Below are 16,864 nucleotides of genomic sequence, written 5' to 3' on the forward strand. Positions count from 1 at the left end.
GAATGTGCATTCTTTTATTTCCAGAAATGCAAAAATAACCAGTCAGCTATATGAACATCATTTGCATTAGTTTTTTTTTAAAAGTTTTGGCATGGTCATAGAAACAAACTTCTTTTAAATGCAAAGCTAAACAGTCAAATCACTAGTTTACATTCCAACAAATAACACAGAGTGATTCAGGGAGAGCACGATGAGCGGCTTCAGGGATCGTGGTCATTGATACCTTCTTTTTTTTAAATGATATAAGAACAAGTGATACAAAACTTTAAAAGCCAAAATTGTCTTTCACTCAATTATTGTGGAAAGACCAACACGTGTGACACCGAGCCATGAACGTACCTTTTATCTCAGTACCAACAAACAACGCAATCTTTAAACCTCGACACGCAACATGCAAGGACCTTGCATAAGCGTAGAGACGATGTGATAGTGACCGCTGTGCACCAGGACACGCTTCTGAAAAGGGGAATCAAACATGTGACAAAATGAAGTACCTCTGCCCTTATAAAGGCAAAAGACACAATGTCCCATCTGCAGAGACTCAACAGAAAAGCGTGAGAGTAATTTGACTCAGTGCCGCTCCCGGTAAAATGATCCGATAAACTTCACGTGTCCTCTTACATCAAACTTTACATTTTTAAAACACTCAAAACATATTTTGGCTGAAGTCTGAAGGACAGACAGGTTTTTTGAATATTATTGTCTGTGGTTTCTGCTATAATGATAATTTGATCCCTTTATATTATTAGTACATGAACAGTTCACGATACAATCTTTGATGTATAAAACATGAGGTAATAATGTTGGACAGGGATGTGACTGAGGGAGCCAGGGTGTGTCTGAGCATATTCACCTCCACTTATCTTTCTACTGGAACAACGTTATCGTGTTCTACATCGAAGGCATAGTTCCGCACTTTGGGAAAATAAAGTTGTTTGCTTTCTTGTTGAGGATGAGAAGATGGATTCCACCCTCAGAGTCAATATGAGGATGGAACCAGCAGCTGTTTAGCGTAGCTTAGCATAAAGACTGGAAAGACAGGGAAGCAGCTATAGCCTCGTTTTGGTCATAGACAAAATATCCGCCGGCATCGCTGCTAAAACAAAAAGCGTAAAATCTAGACTAGTGTATGCAGGGTTATGTGCAATTGGAAAAAATTGTTTATAACATGTTAGCTAGCAAGCTTTAGAGTTGCTGGAAGTTATTAGCATCAGCTAGATAGCTACTGTACAGACATGAGGTTGGCGTCAGTCTTTGTATCTGACCCTCAGCAAGAACGCAACTAAATGTTATCCACAAAATGCTTTGCTATGCCTTTAAATATATACCATACAAAATATTTCCTGGTAGTACTCAGTGTTGCCAGATGTATGATAATGATCGTATTTGTACGATATTTTGATGACACTTCTGCTGGATAGCAAAACATGGATCACGTCTGTGTTTGCACATCTCTTCTCACGTGATGTCTTTCCAGCCAATTGTGCTCGTGATGATGAACGTGAATCGCGACCACAACGTTAGCGCTCGGCTCAGTTTGTTCCCGCAGGAGGGGAAAGTACATTTCGGAGAAGAGTCTCGGAATCTCGACACAGCTTCCAAACGTTGGTAATGAGCGTCCCATCCCTACCCTGGTCGCGTACAATCATCTTCCTCAAGATACAATCATTTTAAGCTTCTGGTACGATACTTTAACATTTCCCATCTGGCACACTGGCAGTACTTTACAGAGTAGAACCTCTTCTTTGTTTCAACGCTTTGCAAGGTGACGTTTTGCAGTCTTCACAAATACATTTGGTAACAACGTCTGATATTTCATCCACATATCAAACATGACACAACTTGAACGATGTCTGTGGAAAGTGGCACCGCTATGGCTTCATTTGGACTCAAAGACAAAGCAGAGGGAAAACACTCGGGCCCGGGTTCAAACTGAGTCACATATGAGGTGATGTGGAAGGAGGTAGTATAGGCACATGGCCTCATGTTAGAGTCTGCATTTTATTTAAAGCCCTGTTTTTCCTCTATCCAGAGTGAGACCGAGAGAGATCGGAGGACAAAACTGTCAAGTGCGTCAAACAAATGTACATTTTTGTTTTCGGGTGCGACTACCACCAAACTGTACAAGGCTTAAGTGAGGAACAACTCATCACTTAGTTTGTGTTCATAACATTCACTTTGTACTCGTGTGTCATCTCTGGGAACTTCCCATCTGATCTCAGTCCATCTCACTCTGGTGCCACCGGGGGGTTTACTGTCCCGGGACGTAGGGCCAGCTGATGGAGCTCCCTGATAGCTGCATGTCTCGGATCAGCGTCTCGATGGGCGTCTTGCCCACCAGACGCATGAAGAAGAGCTGAGAGATGAGGTTGGCCGGCACGGCGCGCAGAGCAGGGAGACGCAGCAGTAACCGGCCGAATCTCTGAGGCTGGTTGGGGTACTGCATCCTTTCATACTCTGTCAGGGCGACCTGGGCCTTCTCCTGCAGGGACTCCACATGGGCCGGGTCTGTCAGACCACAAGCATCTGTACAGCAAAGAGAAAGAGGATATCGTCACCATTTATATTTTCTGCTTCTGACCTTTTGCATGTTTATAGCTTATATCCGTGTCTTCTTTTCTGTTTTGTGGGCTATTATTAGAACATTTTCATGATAATTCCATATACTGTTACAAAGATAAATCACTGTAGTCACTGTAAAATCACACATTTAAGTTGTTTTTATTAGGGTGCTTAAGAGTTAGTAGGTGGTTGTATTTCCTTGTTTCTGGTCTTTATGCTGAACTAAGGTAACTGGCTGGAGCATCATATTTCCTAAACTGACATGAAAGTGGAATTCATATACCACGAGTCTTATTTTCATGAGACTCGTGGTAGAACAGCAAAAGCTTTACTTTTTCCTAACCTTATGTCTATCAGGTCAGAGGTCATACCAATAAGGTCAGAGGTCATGCTGAGTCAAATCAAAATTCCTCCACCACAGGGATTTAGTTTCTTGGCCCAGAAACTGACCGTGTTTAATACCACACACAGACAGTTGTGTTTTGGCTCCATATATAAAAGATAGTTTACAGTAAATACATTCAGTTACTGTTGTTCTCATCACTTGGATAACCTTGTGAAAATCTACCAAACCCACCAGGAGAAAACAGTGCGATGGCTTTGAGGCAGCTGTACTCAGCTGAGTCCACCTGCAGCCGGTTCAGCTTGTCCACCTGGTCCTGGAAAACCCTGACCTGGTCCATGAAGGACACCACGCGCTCGGCAGACATGGGGGACGAGTGGAAACCAGCAGCGGCCAACAGAGGAGCCATGTGCAGGGGCAGAGCCGACTGAGCCGCGTTCAGGATGAAGAGCTCGCTCCAGCTCAGCCTCAGCAGCGCCACCTGTAGGAACAGTTGGAAGTGAGGAAAGGTTCACTTAGAGTTGAGGGTCTGAAAAGTTGTTTTCACAGCAGAAACGAGTTTTACTGATAAGGTTATTGATGTTTGATTCAAGTGACCCAGTAAACCATGACATGTGAACAATGTCATGACCCTGAAACTGAAGCAGTTCAGCCATTATAAATTTTTGTACTTTGTAAAATTGTGGGTGTGACGTTAGAGAAATAAACAGCTAGGATTTGACATAAAATTGTTGGCTATGTTGTTTAAACTGCAAATTTAGCAATTTAAATGTAACCCGCACTGAAAAGCAAACATATGTCTCCTCTGACCTGCTCTGAAACTGGCAGCTCTGGGAAGTATGGGATGTTTCTGGCCCACTCGATGGTGCTGAAGAGGAGCCGGGCGGCCAGCTCACAGATGCTGTCGATGCCCATGACGGACGCCCCACTCGCAGACGTCTGCATCTGTGCCTGGCTGTAGGGGCCCCCGTACCGGCTGCTGGGATACGGCTCCGCCCGGAGGAGCTGGGAGATGAGATCTGAAACCGGCTGCCCGTTGAAATACTCGGCCCCGAGGTGACCGGGCCCCGCACCCCCGACTCCACCTGCCATGGTGTTGGGGCTGATCCCCGAGTGAGACGGAGGGATACGACCTCGCTGGACAGCTGCAGAGCAAGAGAGTGAGAATCTGGTGAAGGGCCTGAAAAATATCAGATTTTTCCTTCACTCTCTACAAACCAACATTCAGAGTAAAACCATGTGTTTTTGAAGCAGGAGACGAGGAGTGAAATTTAACCACAGTTACTTAAATACTGTACCAAAGTTTATACTGTGCTGAAGTATGGAGAGAAATTGTACCTACATCATACAACATTTTTCAAAAGTATTTCTTTTTTTTTAGAGGCATATTTTCAAAACAACACAGGATTAGTTCATAAGATTATAATGCATTGTAATAGATCATAGACTGTATATGAATAGATAGTTAATAGAAGCTTAACCTCCAGCAACTACTACTTAAAAACACATCATAAACATGTTTTGCTATTAGATTCCAGTGATATAATATACAAAATGGGAAACCCTCTCGTTCTCCTGTGTACGACCACAGTAACATTTGATACTGTACAATTTATTGAATATGTTTTTGATCTGAGGTTGTATAGCTCTTATGTGGTGCATGTCTACCACCACCAAGGATTTGTTTCCCTGCCAGGCATTTTGTCTGAACGTTTTTATTATCATTTCATGAATTGCGATAAGTTATGGCACTTATATTACAAGCTTGTCTACCTTAGGCTGTATTACACCCAGATGTCTAACTATCTTTTTTACCAAATTAATATATTTTAATGTTTTATATGAACCACATATTATTTTGTGGCAGAAGCAGCCTTAGAAGAGGCACATGCTCTCTGAGCAACATGTCCTCGTCTCCTCTGAGTGTCGTCTGGCTCTCTTTTGATTCAAGGACAAAACAAATTACAGCTGAAAGCCTCAATTTGAATGTTGTTTGTTGAAAGTTCTGGAGGATGGGTTTACAATTTTGAAGTAACATAACTGAAAAGGGTTTTTATCTTTATCATTTACACTTTTAAAATAAATATTCTTAGTGTTGTGTGAAATGTTGTCAGCTCTTTGAACGGTGATAATATACGACAACCTTTGATAGCATCAAGCCTACAATAGCTCCAGGTATTAAATACATTTACTTTCACCACCGATTATAATGACGTATAAACAATCATTAGTTAAATACACTGATAATGACACAGCTTTATTCCATTGTAATTCTTAGTGGTTTGAAATCTAATGCCAGTATCCCAAGGTGAGTGCTCCGTCTTGTGCCAAAAAAAGTGTCTGAAGCTGTCAACGTGGCGGCTTCTCTGACAGGGTCAAAGGTGAAACAGACGTTTCCAGGTAATGTGGAAACAGTGCCGCCTGCGTCATGGCCACCGTCAGCATGGTTCATTAATAACCAGGCCCAATATAACCGCTGGCACGCCGTGACCTCAGAGCACATTATGCATAGGATTGGTTGAGGTGTCCACTGACACAGACTGAAATACAAGAAGGCTTAAGCTCGGACACAATTACAGACTTCACTGTCACCAGACTTCTCACAGACCTCAGCAGTAACTTAAAACACTTGTGATGTAATAGTAGGACTTGGGTTGTTAATTGAAAGGAAAATAATAACACCAGGCCATTCATGGTTCTTAATCAACCCTGCTGGAGAACATAAGAAGCTGTAATTAATTATCTTATCAACTTAATTATCAACTTATGGCATCAGACCAGTGGGTTTGAACCTACAGTCTATGGTTTGAACCAGCTTGCAGCAGTTCTGTTCAGTTTTTCTATAGAATCCAACATGGACGCCTCCAGTTGGCCCCTCCTCCCTGAAGCACAACAGCTGCAGGGAGTCGAGCACCAGCGTGAAAACATGCTTTGGTTGACAGTATAAATATTGTGCCTGGATCAGTGGCAAATGTCAGCGGCTGTTTCTCTCAAAGAAGAAGGTTTCTGTGTGTGTTTGGGGTTGTGTGTGTCTGTGTGGGGTGAGTGTGTCTGTCTGTCTGTGTGTGTGTGTGTGTGTGTGTGTGTGTGTGTGTGTGTGTGTGTGTGTGTGTGTGTGTGTGTGTGTGTGTGTGTGTGTGTGTGTGTGTGTGTGTGTGTCTGTGTCTGTGTCTGTGTTGGGTGTGTGTGTGTGTGTCTGTGTGGGGTGAGTGTGGACACATAATAATAACTGGTGATATTTGACTACTTGTTACAATCTTATAAGAGTTCATTCCTAGTTCTTTTAATGTGGGTTGTAATGTAACAAAACTCACACTGCATGTATCTAACTTGTTTTTATACTAATTATATCAGTTTTTATTCCATTCATATTTTTTCCATTACCTTATATTAGACTCCTGCTGCTGTGATACCGCAAATTTCCCCATTGTGGGACTAATAGCCACCTTATCTTATTATTATAATTGTATGCTTGTTTAATGAATATATATTGTTTATATCATTAAGTAAATTTTTAGGGTTTTCTCCTGTTTCATGTATGACTCATGTTTCGCTGTAATGTCTTTAGTTTGAACTTGTACTGAAGTGGTTTGTCCTGTTTCCACATAACACTGCTGATAAAGTTTTTTTAAAGAAAAGACTATATGGACGTCAGCTGTTGGCCGAGTTTCACCAACTAACATTTATTTCAATAAGAAAAGTAAACATGGCGCCATTATCTCTCACCTCCGTCCTCCATCTTTCTTCCTGCCTCTCTTTTTTTACCGGAAGTTGCACCTGCGCATGCTCCTACAGGTGACAACGCGGAGTACGGTTTGTTTACTTTGTGGCTAACAGCTAAGTGGCTAACAGCTAAATGGCTAACAGCTACTGGCTAACAGCTAATGTCTAACAGCTAAGTGGCTAACAGCTAATGGCTAGCTTAGCTCGTTTCAAGGAACGCTGCCTCCTCCTGTCACAGGGATGTAAGTACACACACAGAAGTATGAGTGTGTAGAAATGGATGTTAAAGCTTTGTGTTCATTATTTAGGGACATGTCCTGTGTGTTGGTGCTGAGCTGGTTGACCACAGTGGGTTTTCACACAACACTGGTTTGTTAAGCAGCTCCCTGCTACAGGAGGAAACTGTACTGGTGAGTGATGGGAGGAAACCATAGCAGTGAAGTTGTGCATGAAACCATAACAAACAGTCCCATTCTTTTTATGAAAAAATAGCCAGAATTGCTATATAGACCAAAATCTCAAATATTCGTGGATATCAATAATTACTGCGGTACATGTGACATTATTATTTCTTAGTTTAAAGATAGAGTTTTGCTCCTGAGTGAAAGTTGTGTTTTAAATCTTGTTTTTATGAGCAGAGATCAATTATGTGTTACCTCCTCACTGTGCTTACACAATGTATAAGTATTATATTGGACTTCTGTCCTATTGCTATTGATGAAACATATTTGATTGCCAAACCCTGTATTAATCTAACCAATAGTTAGGATCAAAGTATTGATTATTGCCACTTTAGGTGAAGAATATTAAATCAATGCTGAAGGTGGGAACCCAACCTTAACCTCGGAGACTAATACGACATGATTCACTGCTTGATTTGTGTGTTAGCTAATCCTGAGAAACACAGTGTTAGTCTGCTGTGAACATGGATGACAGAGATCTGATACCTTCTTTTCGCATCCCAACTCGGAAACATTTCTTCAGTCGACAGTACTGGCACTGGTTCCGGTGATGCTGGTCGATCTGGCATTCTCGATTCGACCTGGCCATAGGAAACAAAAGATAAAACGTTAGAGCCCCAAAAAAACCTTTTAACAATCTGTAATATTTCATGATAGTAATTTGGAAACCAGTCATAGAGCTTTAAATTATTTCCAACATGAAAGTCTGTCGCCCTCCCCTTCACGCTGACCCCTGTGATGAGTGAACTGTGCGAGCTGAAAAGCTATCAAGGCTGTGACCTTTGTAAATCATCAGCCACACACGCCCTCGCGTTGCCATTTACAGCAGGACGAGGTCTGGCAACAAGAGAGCCCTTTTTCCTTCAGCCCTGGATGCGACAAAACCTCCACAAAGACACCTTCCATTCAGACAGAGGCCTATTATGTGGAAGAAAATAACTGTACACAGCGGCTGAAGGCTCCATGTGTGAGAGCAGAGTTGTGACATTGTGTTCCTGTGGTGAAGAGTAATGGGAATGTTGACCTTCTGATGCAATCCATCCTCACATGACTGACTCTCAGGGCTTTCGCTTCTTTCATTTTTTTTTTCTTTCCTCTCGCTGTTTGTGAGACATGTCCAAGGTTGGAACAAATCATCGGCTGTTTCTTTTGTGAATTTGAATGCCCGTGTAATGGCTTGTTTAGATGTTAACTTTCTCATAAACACACTTAATTATTTACGACACACTTAAATGTCTTCGTCTGCAGTATTTTTTAAGCAACTTCATCTATGAAGACATATTTTATGTTATTAAATATGTCTTTTACTTAAGTATCATATATTATCCATTTTCTGTTTATATGGTAGCATCCACTTATGTGTGTCCACAGGATAAGTTATCATTGTTGTCAACTATATGAATTTACACTTCTTAAAACTACATTGCAGGGTATTATTAATATAATGAAACGCAACTCAAACTATTTAGTTTCAGTTTCAGATCCAAAAAGATGATTTTGATTTATTCAATGTGCCTTGTCTAAGTCAACATTAAACATTCATGTAAAAAACTAATTTTAACATCAACTTCAATCTCCCAGCAGCGCCTACCTGCAGGAGTAGTTAAGGCTCCGCCTGATGCTCCTCTTGAAGAAGCTCTTGCAGCCCTCGCAGGTGAACACGCCGTAGTGCTTCCCACTGGACTTGTCCCCACACACCACACAGTCCACCACGCACGCCTTGTCCTCGTCCCCCACGTCCACGTCGCTGCTGCCGGCCTGGGGCGATCCGTCCTCTTCCTCCCTCTTCAGGTAAGCCTTCTCCCCCAGTCCATTAGTGTCCCCATTGGGGTTGCCCCATCCCCCGCTCACCATGGCCATATTTTCTGAGACGTGCAGTCCTGTGAATGGATCATTCACAGACCCGCCCTGTGCCCCCAGCTCTTAGTTACCCTCAAAGTCTAAAAATTGCTTCCACACTTGAAGACCGTGGCTCCAGGTTTGTAATTCACGGCAGGTTTTGTCCAAAATGTGATGAAAAGTTGTCCCGGCTCCTCCGTGTTGACCTCACGCTCCTCCGCCGTCTGCTGAGACTGACCTGGAGGTCCTTCCCAGTGCTGTTTTCTCTCTCTCTCTTCTTTAATCCCCTTGCTCGCTCCGCTCTTGTCTTTCACCCCTCTGTTCTCTGCCCTGACCTCCGATCAATGGCTCCCAAGGTCTGAGAAAACTTCAGACACACATTTAGTGGTTCAGAGTTCATGCAGGAGAAAAGGGCGCAGCCTTGCTCTTTTCACAGGAAACAATAAATTACTCCCTCCTTCTCCCTCTCACTTTCTCTCTCTCTATCTCCCCCCCAGGAAGAAGTTTAAAAAAAACTCACCTATCCAAAAGCATAGGGGCGAGGGAGAAAACAAGAGTCGGTCTCCAAAAACAAAAAGAAGGTCAGCCTCTCTCTCTCTCAGCGCATGACTTTCTCCCAAAAGGACAAGCAAGTAGGAGTGAAATAACACAGGTCTCCTTCAGGCAGGGTTAAACTGCCCTGCCCTCTCTTCCAACTTTTAAACTAGTCCAACCAGTTCCTGCCGTGCAGAGGTGCTATCTGACGATCTGAGGCAGTTCTAGTCCAGACGCACTCTTGACTTGTCGAGGCTGTAATTGAAGTGATAGCGATGAGAAGGAAGAAATAAGACCTTGTTCTACTTTGGAAATTTTATGCGAAAAAGAAAAAAGTCTTGGAATTGGATTATGTCCTTGTCTTTGGTTTTCTGAGAGTAAACGAACTTAAGCTTTTATACACAAATAGTAGTTTGGCTCAGAAACACATCTGTGCCCTGAAATGAACCATATGCAGACAATGATCCCACCTCTTGATATTCAAATTAGAAGCGTGGTGAGAAAGACAATACCCTCATTTTTTTTTAGCCCTCGAAAATGTGGTTTCTGCAGCAACGGAGTTGGTGAAAGGACTTCGTGCTCTTCTGTTGTCTGCGGTGAAATGACGTTTTCTTGTGGCTCCTCCAACTCTCCAGAGTTTGTGGTGTCAGAGGCTCAGATGTCACAGAAAAAACAACAAGCCAAAACAAAAGCCGAGTTCAACAATCTCCTCAGTCATAGGCTCCTCTCTTCTCTCGTTTTGTCGGTGCTTGTCCATCCGGCAGTAACAACCAGAGGCCAGAACCTTTCTGCATTCCCTGTCAGCGAGTCACGGTGTTCTGTTGCACTCTTTACTATTCCGTCTGTCCTTTTTTTTCTTCCTCTCCGCCTTTCTTTCTGCTGGCCCCCGCAGGAATAAATTAGGCAAACAAGCGCAGGAAAAACCCGGTCACAGACCTTTTAGTGCGAGCCAGACGATAGCCTCCTCTCCTGCTCCTCTCGATCCCTGCTCACTCGCTCTCTCTCTCTCTGCGTGTCTCTGCCTCGCTCCCTCCTTTCCAGAGAGTGAGCTGTGTCTGTGTGCTGAGGGATTTGACACTGCTATTCAAGCCCTGCCGTTGCCATGACACTGGATGCCTTATAAGGCCAGAGGAGTCAAAGAGCACAGAGTGGGCTGCAGCCACACACACACACACACACACACACACACACACACTGGCTGCCTGTTCTCCCGTTCTCCCCCTGACCTCAGGCCTGCCCGGGAGCAAGGGGTAGTTAACCTCAACACTGCCGAGAGACAAAGAGGGGTTGGGGGGGGGGGATCCTCTGGTCAACATACAGCGAGCGCATGGCACTCGCACTCATGTTCTCCACTCCACTCTAATCCTTGAGACTTCCTCCGACTTTGTTGACCCAATAATAACAAGGAGGGCCCGCTGTTGTTGAGCAACTTGTCAAAAGGTTATATGATACGGCCACCGGCTCCTTTTCACACCTGCTGCACACACTCACAGGTCAGTGTGAAAGATGCCAGAGATCCTGGGGGGCCGCGGGGTCCTGGATGCTACTGGTCATATTTCTAATAAGCAAGGCAATTTAGTACAGTGTCTATAAAGCAGTCTGACTTGTAAGAAACATGGTTTTGTATAGAACGAGTAAAATCAGTGAAGCAGAGGTAAAGATATCCTGACTTTTTGCTCAGATCTTTAAAACCTGCCTTATTACTTATGTATATTGGACAATTCGGTGTTCCATGATTTATTTCCAAAACGCCAGAGTTCAGAGACTATGTAGAAACTGTGCCCTAAATGTAGTGAGGCAGAAAGTATTGATGTGGAGATTGCAGCTCACACTTTTATGTAGGAGGCCTCTGATTAGAGACATGCTAGTAACGAGTTCTTTATCAAGAGTAACCATAATAGCTCCCCAACAATAACCAAATGATTTAGTTACCTTCATGTAACCAGATCTTATCTTAACATATTTAATTAGTCATAAACTGATTCTAGGTCAGTGTGATTTATATCCCTAGAACTACAACCATCCGTTATCTATACCACTTCCCCACTGAGGGTCGCGGGGGGAGTCACCGAGGCTGGTGCCTACGTAGAATTACATGGTCTGTAAATAGTGCTGACAATAGTCCATTGATAGGAAGTTCCCTTTTTGTCACTTGTTCTCACTTCTGCACGTGGACAGGGTTGAAAAAACAAAGTGACACCGCACTTTGCTTCCCGAGTCCAGTTTGTGTGTTTCCAGTTGGTTTAACAGCAAAATCCCTTAAAGCCCTGAAAACAGATGATGATGATTTAGATGAAATGTTAATAAGATGAGAATGTTCCTCTCATTCGCTCTGGAAGTGTTTATGATCCTGGAACACAGTCACCACTAACTTTTACTTTCTTTTCAAGTTTGGGTCCTGATGTGTCTGGACAATTTATAATTTGGTTCGTAGAGTGGAGGAATCTTGGTACTCACTCTTAATGAACCTCAAAGATGTTTTGCAGGGATGATTTGCTGGGGTCAGTGACCTGGATCTGGGGAATGGGCTGGCCGGGCTGTATTGTTATATCATGTTTCTTTCAATTAAGTAGAAACATCGGATTAAAAAACAACAACTGCATGTTCTTTGCCATGTTTTAAGACAATGTCGAGATTTTGTCCACAAGAACAAATTCAAAAATTAATTACATTTTCAAGGAGCGTTTGGCAGATATGTTCATATATGTTAATTCATATTTTCTCATTGATTTGTTAAAAGTAGAATCTGGGTGAAAAACCTATATCGTATATTGATAAATGTAATTTGGTGTGTTGACGTAGTGCTAATGAGTAAACTGGCCTTAAAACTGGAAGAACAGCCCCTTTAACTTAGACTGTGCATTATTCATGATAACAACAAAAGCATTGTGTAACTGTATATTTACTCTCTCTGTTTCACAAACCCAATTATGATTTGTGTGTGTAACTCATCCATCGCCTTGGCAGTAGGCGGTGCTCCTGTGGAATCTCTGGCCTGCTTTGTCTGTCACACCAACAGCTCTGTCATGTGAAGGTCTTCACAAAAACAGGGAGGAGAAAATAAACAATCAGAGCCGGCAACCAAGGTTTCCAATAACAGCCTCCAAACGCAGGAGGGGAAGAAACCCACAGAGAAGGTATTCACTGCTGCTTACAAACATGGCTGCTTAAAAGAAGCTCTATGTCCCAAGAGTGTTTGCTCATCACATGGTTTTACAGGAATTCCTCCCAAATGACAAAACATTGTGTCCCCTGGACCTTCAAAGGAATATGATATCTCTTTTAAAACGTGCCCAGATGTCAAAGGAGCATAGAGTTACATAAAAAAAAACGTTTGGCAGGAGAGGAAAGGATTTTTTTTCTTCACTGAGGTTAATTCAGCCTCTTCAATTTGCGCATAAGGCAACTTTAGCCCACATCCGTCACAGCGAGACTCATTGTGCATGGATAGGCCTTTTGTTTGGTTAAGAGGTTATCAGGGGCCAAGCTAAGCTGCTGCAAGTTGAATTAGTGCTTTCCTTTAAGCCTCTGTCTATGAGGGCTTGCAGCGGTCCGACCATGTGGAGTAGCGTTTGATATTTTCTCATGAAACGGTAACAACAACAAGTTTTGAAAAATGAGAACAATCAACAGTATCTTAGGGAAATAAAACAATACAATATATGTATGTATTGAATATATATGTATTTGTAATGCATATATTACAGGTACATGTACAGAGGGAAAATGTTCACCATTGTTTTCATGGGGACATTTCGAAAAAACTTGTTGATCTCAAGACATGTTTGCTACTGAGTATATGATATAGTGTAACAAAATCAAATATGTGCTGCTCAGTTAACTTGAGTGTTGAATAAATCATTGCCATATATACATCTTCAATATATAAAAATCTAGAGATCAAGTGATTTTACGGAACATAACGACCAACATTCTAAACCATGAGTCCTGGAGACACCTGTCTCGTAGCCAAACTGCCACTGAGGCTGTTGTGTTTTAGGCTGATACACATCTCAAAGTATTTAGCGTTATCTTAAAGTCACGATCCAAAATATTAAGAATACATATGAAGCTATGAAATAGTTACGTATATAGTAAAAAATGTGACATGTAATTACGATGCTTATCGTTTTCCTCTGCAGATGGTTGGATTTTATTTTGTTGTTTGAGACAATTAAGGGAATAATTGGAAGAAAATGAAGTTAGTTATGTTATTTCGAAATGTTGTTGTTGTTTAACAAGCACACTGTGTAAAGTTCGGTGTTGAAATCGTGTTCCAGAGTTAATTTAATCTCGAGGGTTAGGGTTTGTAAACATTAAACTTTGTCACATTAAATAGAAAAACAAGATTCTAAAGCTCAGAGACACGTGGAATAATGTCAGTGAACATTGTGACAGTGACGACTCGTGAAATAATCAAGTGTGATCAGTTGAAACAGGCAGTGAGAGGACAACCACATTTCTCCGAGGTCAGATCACTGACCTTTCTGTCTCCACATGTTTCTGTTGCAGGACTTTTCTGCAGGTTTGCAGTGTGAAGTCAGAACAGGACTGTTCATGTTTGCAGCCCTGCAGTAGCTGCAGTGTTTGAAAGAACAGAGTCACAGTCACATTCGTGTCTGACTGTTGTGTTGAGTTTTTGAATTGTGTGTGTCTTTTTTTGGAAGAACATGCATGTGCCCTTCTGCAAAAATGCATGTGCCTTACATACTAGGTGAGTGTGAGTGTGAGTGTGAGTGTGTGTGTGTGTGTGTGTGTGTGTGTGTGTGTGTGTGTGTGTGTGTGTGTGTGTGTGTGTGTGTGTGTGTGTGTGTGTGTGTGTGTGTGTGTGTGTGTGTGTGTGTGTGTTGCTCTTTGAACTGCAGGTCAGGAATGCAGCTGCTCTCAACGTGAAGTCAACTGTGACGGAGTCGGTGCATTTTCTCAGCAGTGAGCGCAGAGTGAAGCAGATTCACATTCAGTGTACTCACCTGAACAATGCACACACACTGTACACACACACAGACCTGCACATACAGCCCTGGTTAATTCACATTTAAATTTTACGTTTTTTAAACAGCTCATCAGCGTCGGCCCTTACTGATAGAGGCTCTCGTGTATTGTCTTAAATTCTATTCTATATCATCAACACATCCATTTTAAAAGCGGGCTGCCAGAAATAGTTCTGGAAGATGTTGTAATCGTGTTCCAGAGTTAATTTAATCTGGAGCAACTGACTCAGACAACTAACTCGGGCATTAGAGTTCTCAGCCGCTCTGGGAACTTTCAGGAAAAATGTACAGTGCATCATATCTGACACTTAACTTTCATGAGGGCCTGAACCAGTTGAAATCCCGAAGGCTGCCAGAGCTGCTGCGTTGTGATCACCTGTTCAACAGAGCTTTAGGTCTCTCGTTCTTTAATCTCTTCAACCGAGGAGATTACGTAGGCTTGTGTCAGATGATATTTAAAGTAAACTGTGTATTCAATGAAAACTCGTCCTTCCTGCTAACCTGCTACAAAATCCTCCAAAGTCCTCTTTTTTTTTTATTTGGAGCATTCCCGGAAATTTGACCCTAGTTTGAGAGGATTGAATCAATTCTGTGTAAGTGGTGGACTGTATATTAGTCTGGCAGTGTGTTAACTGCATTAGCTAAAGTGTAGAGGAATTTGAGAACCGGGGTTAAACTTTAACTCTGAGGAGTAACTCTGCGTGAACAAGCGAGAGCACATGACTCGCTGCTCCTTCCTCATTAGCCCCGCTGCCCTTTGGCCCAGAAGCCGGAGGAAAAAACATCTTCTCCCCTCTCGCCCGCCTGTCTCTCTGTCCCACCTTCTTCTCACAACACGTTCTCCATCCTCGGGCCTTTGACCTCGAGCGAATGACGGAGCAATTTAAAATAAACAGGGCAGTGGGACCTGCCAAAGAAAAACATCTGCTGGGGTGGCTCCGGAGCAACACACGGTGTCCAATCAATATTTGCCCTCCTCCCTGCACAGGACCTGCTGGAGTCGGTGGGAAACTTCCCATTTGGTGCGTTTGGTTGTCATTCAAATCAGCTAGCAAGCGTTCACTGTGAACAAGGTATCAGCCCATTGTTTAAAGAGGAGTCAATAGACGTGTTTACTGTAACGGCAGAGAAGCCTTTTTCCATGTGTTTGCTGTAAGGATAAGAAAAGACTGAATGAGGTTAAACAAAGACAATAAACCGTCACTCTTATTTAGCCTTGATCCCTGATATTCAATATTACTACATACAATATTGTTAACTACATTATTCTACTACAGTATTAATAGATGCAATATTTCTCTTTTACTTTCCGTCAGACTGAATTCTGTTTATTCTGAACAGCTGCTTACTCACACAGTTTAACAGCTTATTCTCATTATTCACAATTGTTTTTTTAGTTTATTTTTATTAATTGAGCTTCATACATTGTCACCTGGTTACCTCGGTGAGAGGTTATGTTTTCATCCCGATTGTCCGTTAGTTAAGATAAGAATTATATTCTACGAAACTTGGTAGAATGATGGGATTTGGACCAAGAAAGAAGCTGTTCAATTTTGGCACGGATCCGGACAATGGTGTGGATTGTCTTTTTTCTTTACTTTTTCCCAGGGAATATAATAGGATCTTAATGGAAAGAGTCAGGTATAATTGATTGATATCTGTGAGTTTGCAATTTAGTGTGGATGATTGACGTTTAGGCGGCTGTTGGATGCTCTGGCCTCCTCCCCCACTCCAAAGACATGCAGCTGTGGTTAATTGGAGGCTCTAAATTGTCCATTGTGCGAACATTTGCATGGAGGTTTGTTTGTCTCTGTATGTCAGCCCTGTGATGGACTGGTTACCTGTCTAGGGTGTGTCAGCCCCCCCTCCCCGCTGAGTTCTTCCAAAGGATAAGCGAGATGGATGAGGGTTGGATTGTTTAGTCTAAAACCTGAAATGCTGCTTGTCCTGTGCAGGTTTCCCTTGAGAGACAGGTTGTTGACTTCAAGGCAATATATCTTGTTTAAAAACGGGGGAAATAAAACAAAATAAATGATCATTCGGTTTAGTTTTTGTCTCTATCAGCCAATGGGGGAATTTTCATAAGTGTTAGCTCTTAAGTTAGCAAATGCTGGACTATTCTCAGCAGCTGGTCTCTCTGCAGTTTGGTGCTGTTCTTTGGCTTTAAGCAGGTTCCCGCTGTGTTCAGGAGTGAAGCTGATGCTCAGTGAGAGCTGACCCACACTGGAACCGTCACTAGGGCAGAGGGCCACTAAAGATCTGGGTGATGATGCTCTTTGGGCTCATCACTACGAGGGACACTTTTCACAGAACATGTGCACTTCTCATTTGACCTGTTGTTCATATAAAATTACCATGTACCAGCGTTGGTTGACTCCTACGTGAAGTCCTATCTAATTTATGTGAGAGTT

General features: G+C 42.5%; 1 protein-coding gene and 1 long non-coding RNA gene across 2 annotated transcripts in view; one reads left to right on the plus strand and one right to left on the minus strand.

Annotated features, from left to right (window-relative positions):
• On the minus strand, positions 1 to 10,506 carry LOC133011019 (nuclear receptor subfamily 2 group F member 6-like). Its single transcript, XM_061078696.1, has 6 exons — positions 9,449 to 10,506; positions 8,681 to 9,295; positions 7,576 to 7,670; positions 3,716 to 4,050; positions 3,140 to 3,386; positions 1 to 2,526 (listed from the first exon to the last, which is right to left on the minus strand). Exons 2-6 carry the CDS (start codon positions 8,947 to 8,949, stop codon positions 2,252 to 2,254), a joined length of 1,221 nt encoding a protein of 406 aa, XP_060934679.1. The 5' UTR covers positions 8,950 to 9,295; positions 9,449 to 10,506; the 3' UTR covers positions 1 to 2,251.
• Positions 9,441 to 16,864, plus strand: part of LOC133011022 (uncharacterized) — a 17,848-nt gene continuing 10,424 nt past the window's right edge. The window contains exon 1 of the long non-coding RNA XR_009680711.1: positions 9,441 to 9,509. This is a non-coding gene — a long non-coding RNA (uncharacterized LOC133011022). The remainder of the gene's footprint in view (positions 9,510 to 16,864) is intronic.

This window comes from Limanda limanda, chromosome 9, assembly GCF_963576545.1.
Source record: "Limanda limanda chromosome 9, fLimLim1.1, whole genome shotgun sequence".
Classification (NCBI taxonomy): Eukaryota; Metazoa; Chordata; class Actinopteri; order Pleuronectiformes; family Pleuronectidae; genus Limanda; species Limanda limanda.

Excerpts from the sequence above, each read along its gene's own strand:
- LOC133011019 (XM_061078696.1), bottom strand. The coding sequence starts at position 8,949 with ATGGCCATGGTGAGCGGGGGATGGGGCAACCCCAATGGGGACACTAAT. Across the intron at positions 7,671-8,680 it reads AGCCTTAACTACTCCTGCAG|GTCGAATCGAGAATGCCAGA; the intron begins GTAGGCGCTGCT and ends TCCTATGGCCAG. Across the intron at positions 3,387-3,715 it reads AGCTGCCAGTTTCAGAGCAG|GTGGCGCTGCTGAGGCTGAG; the intron begins GTCAGAGGAGAC and ends CTGTTCCTACAG.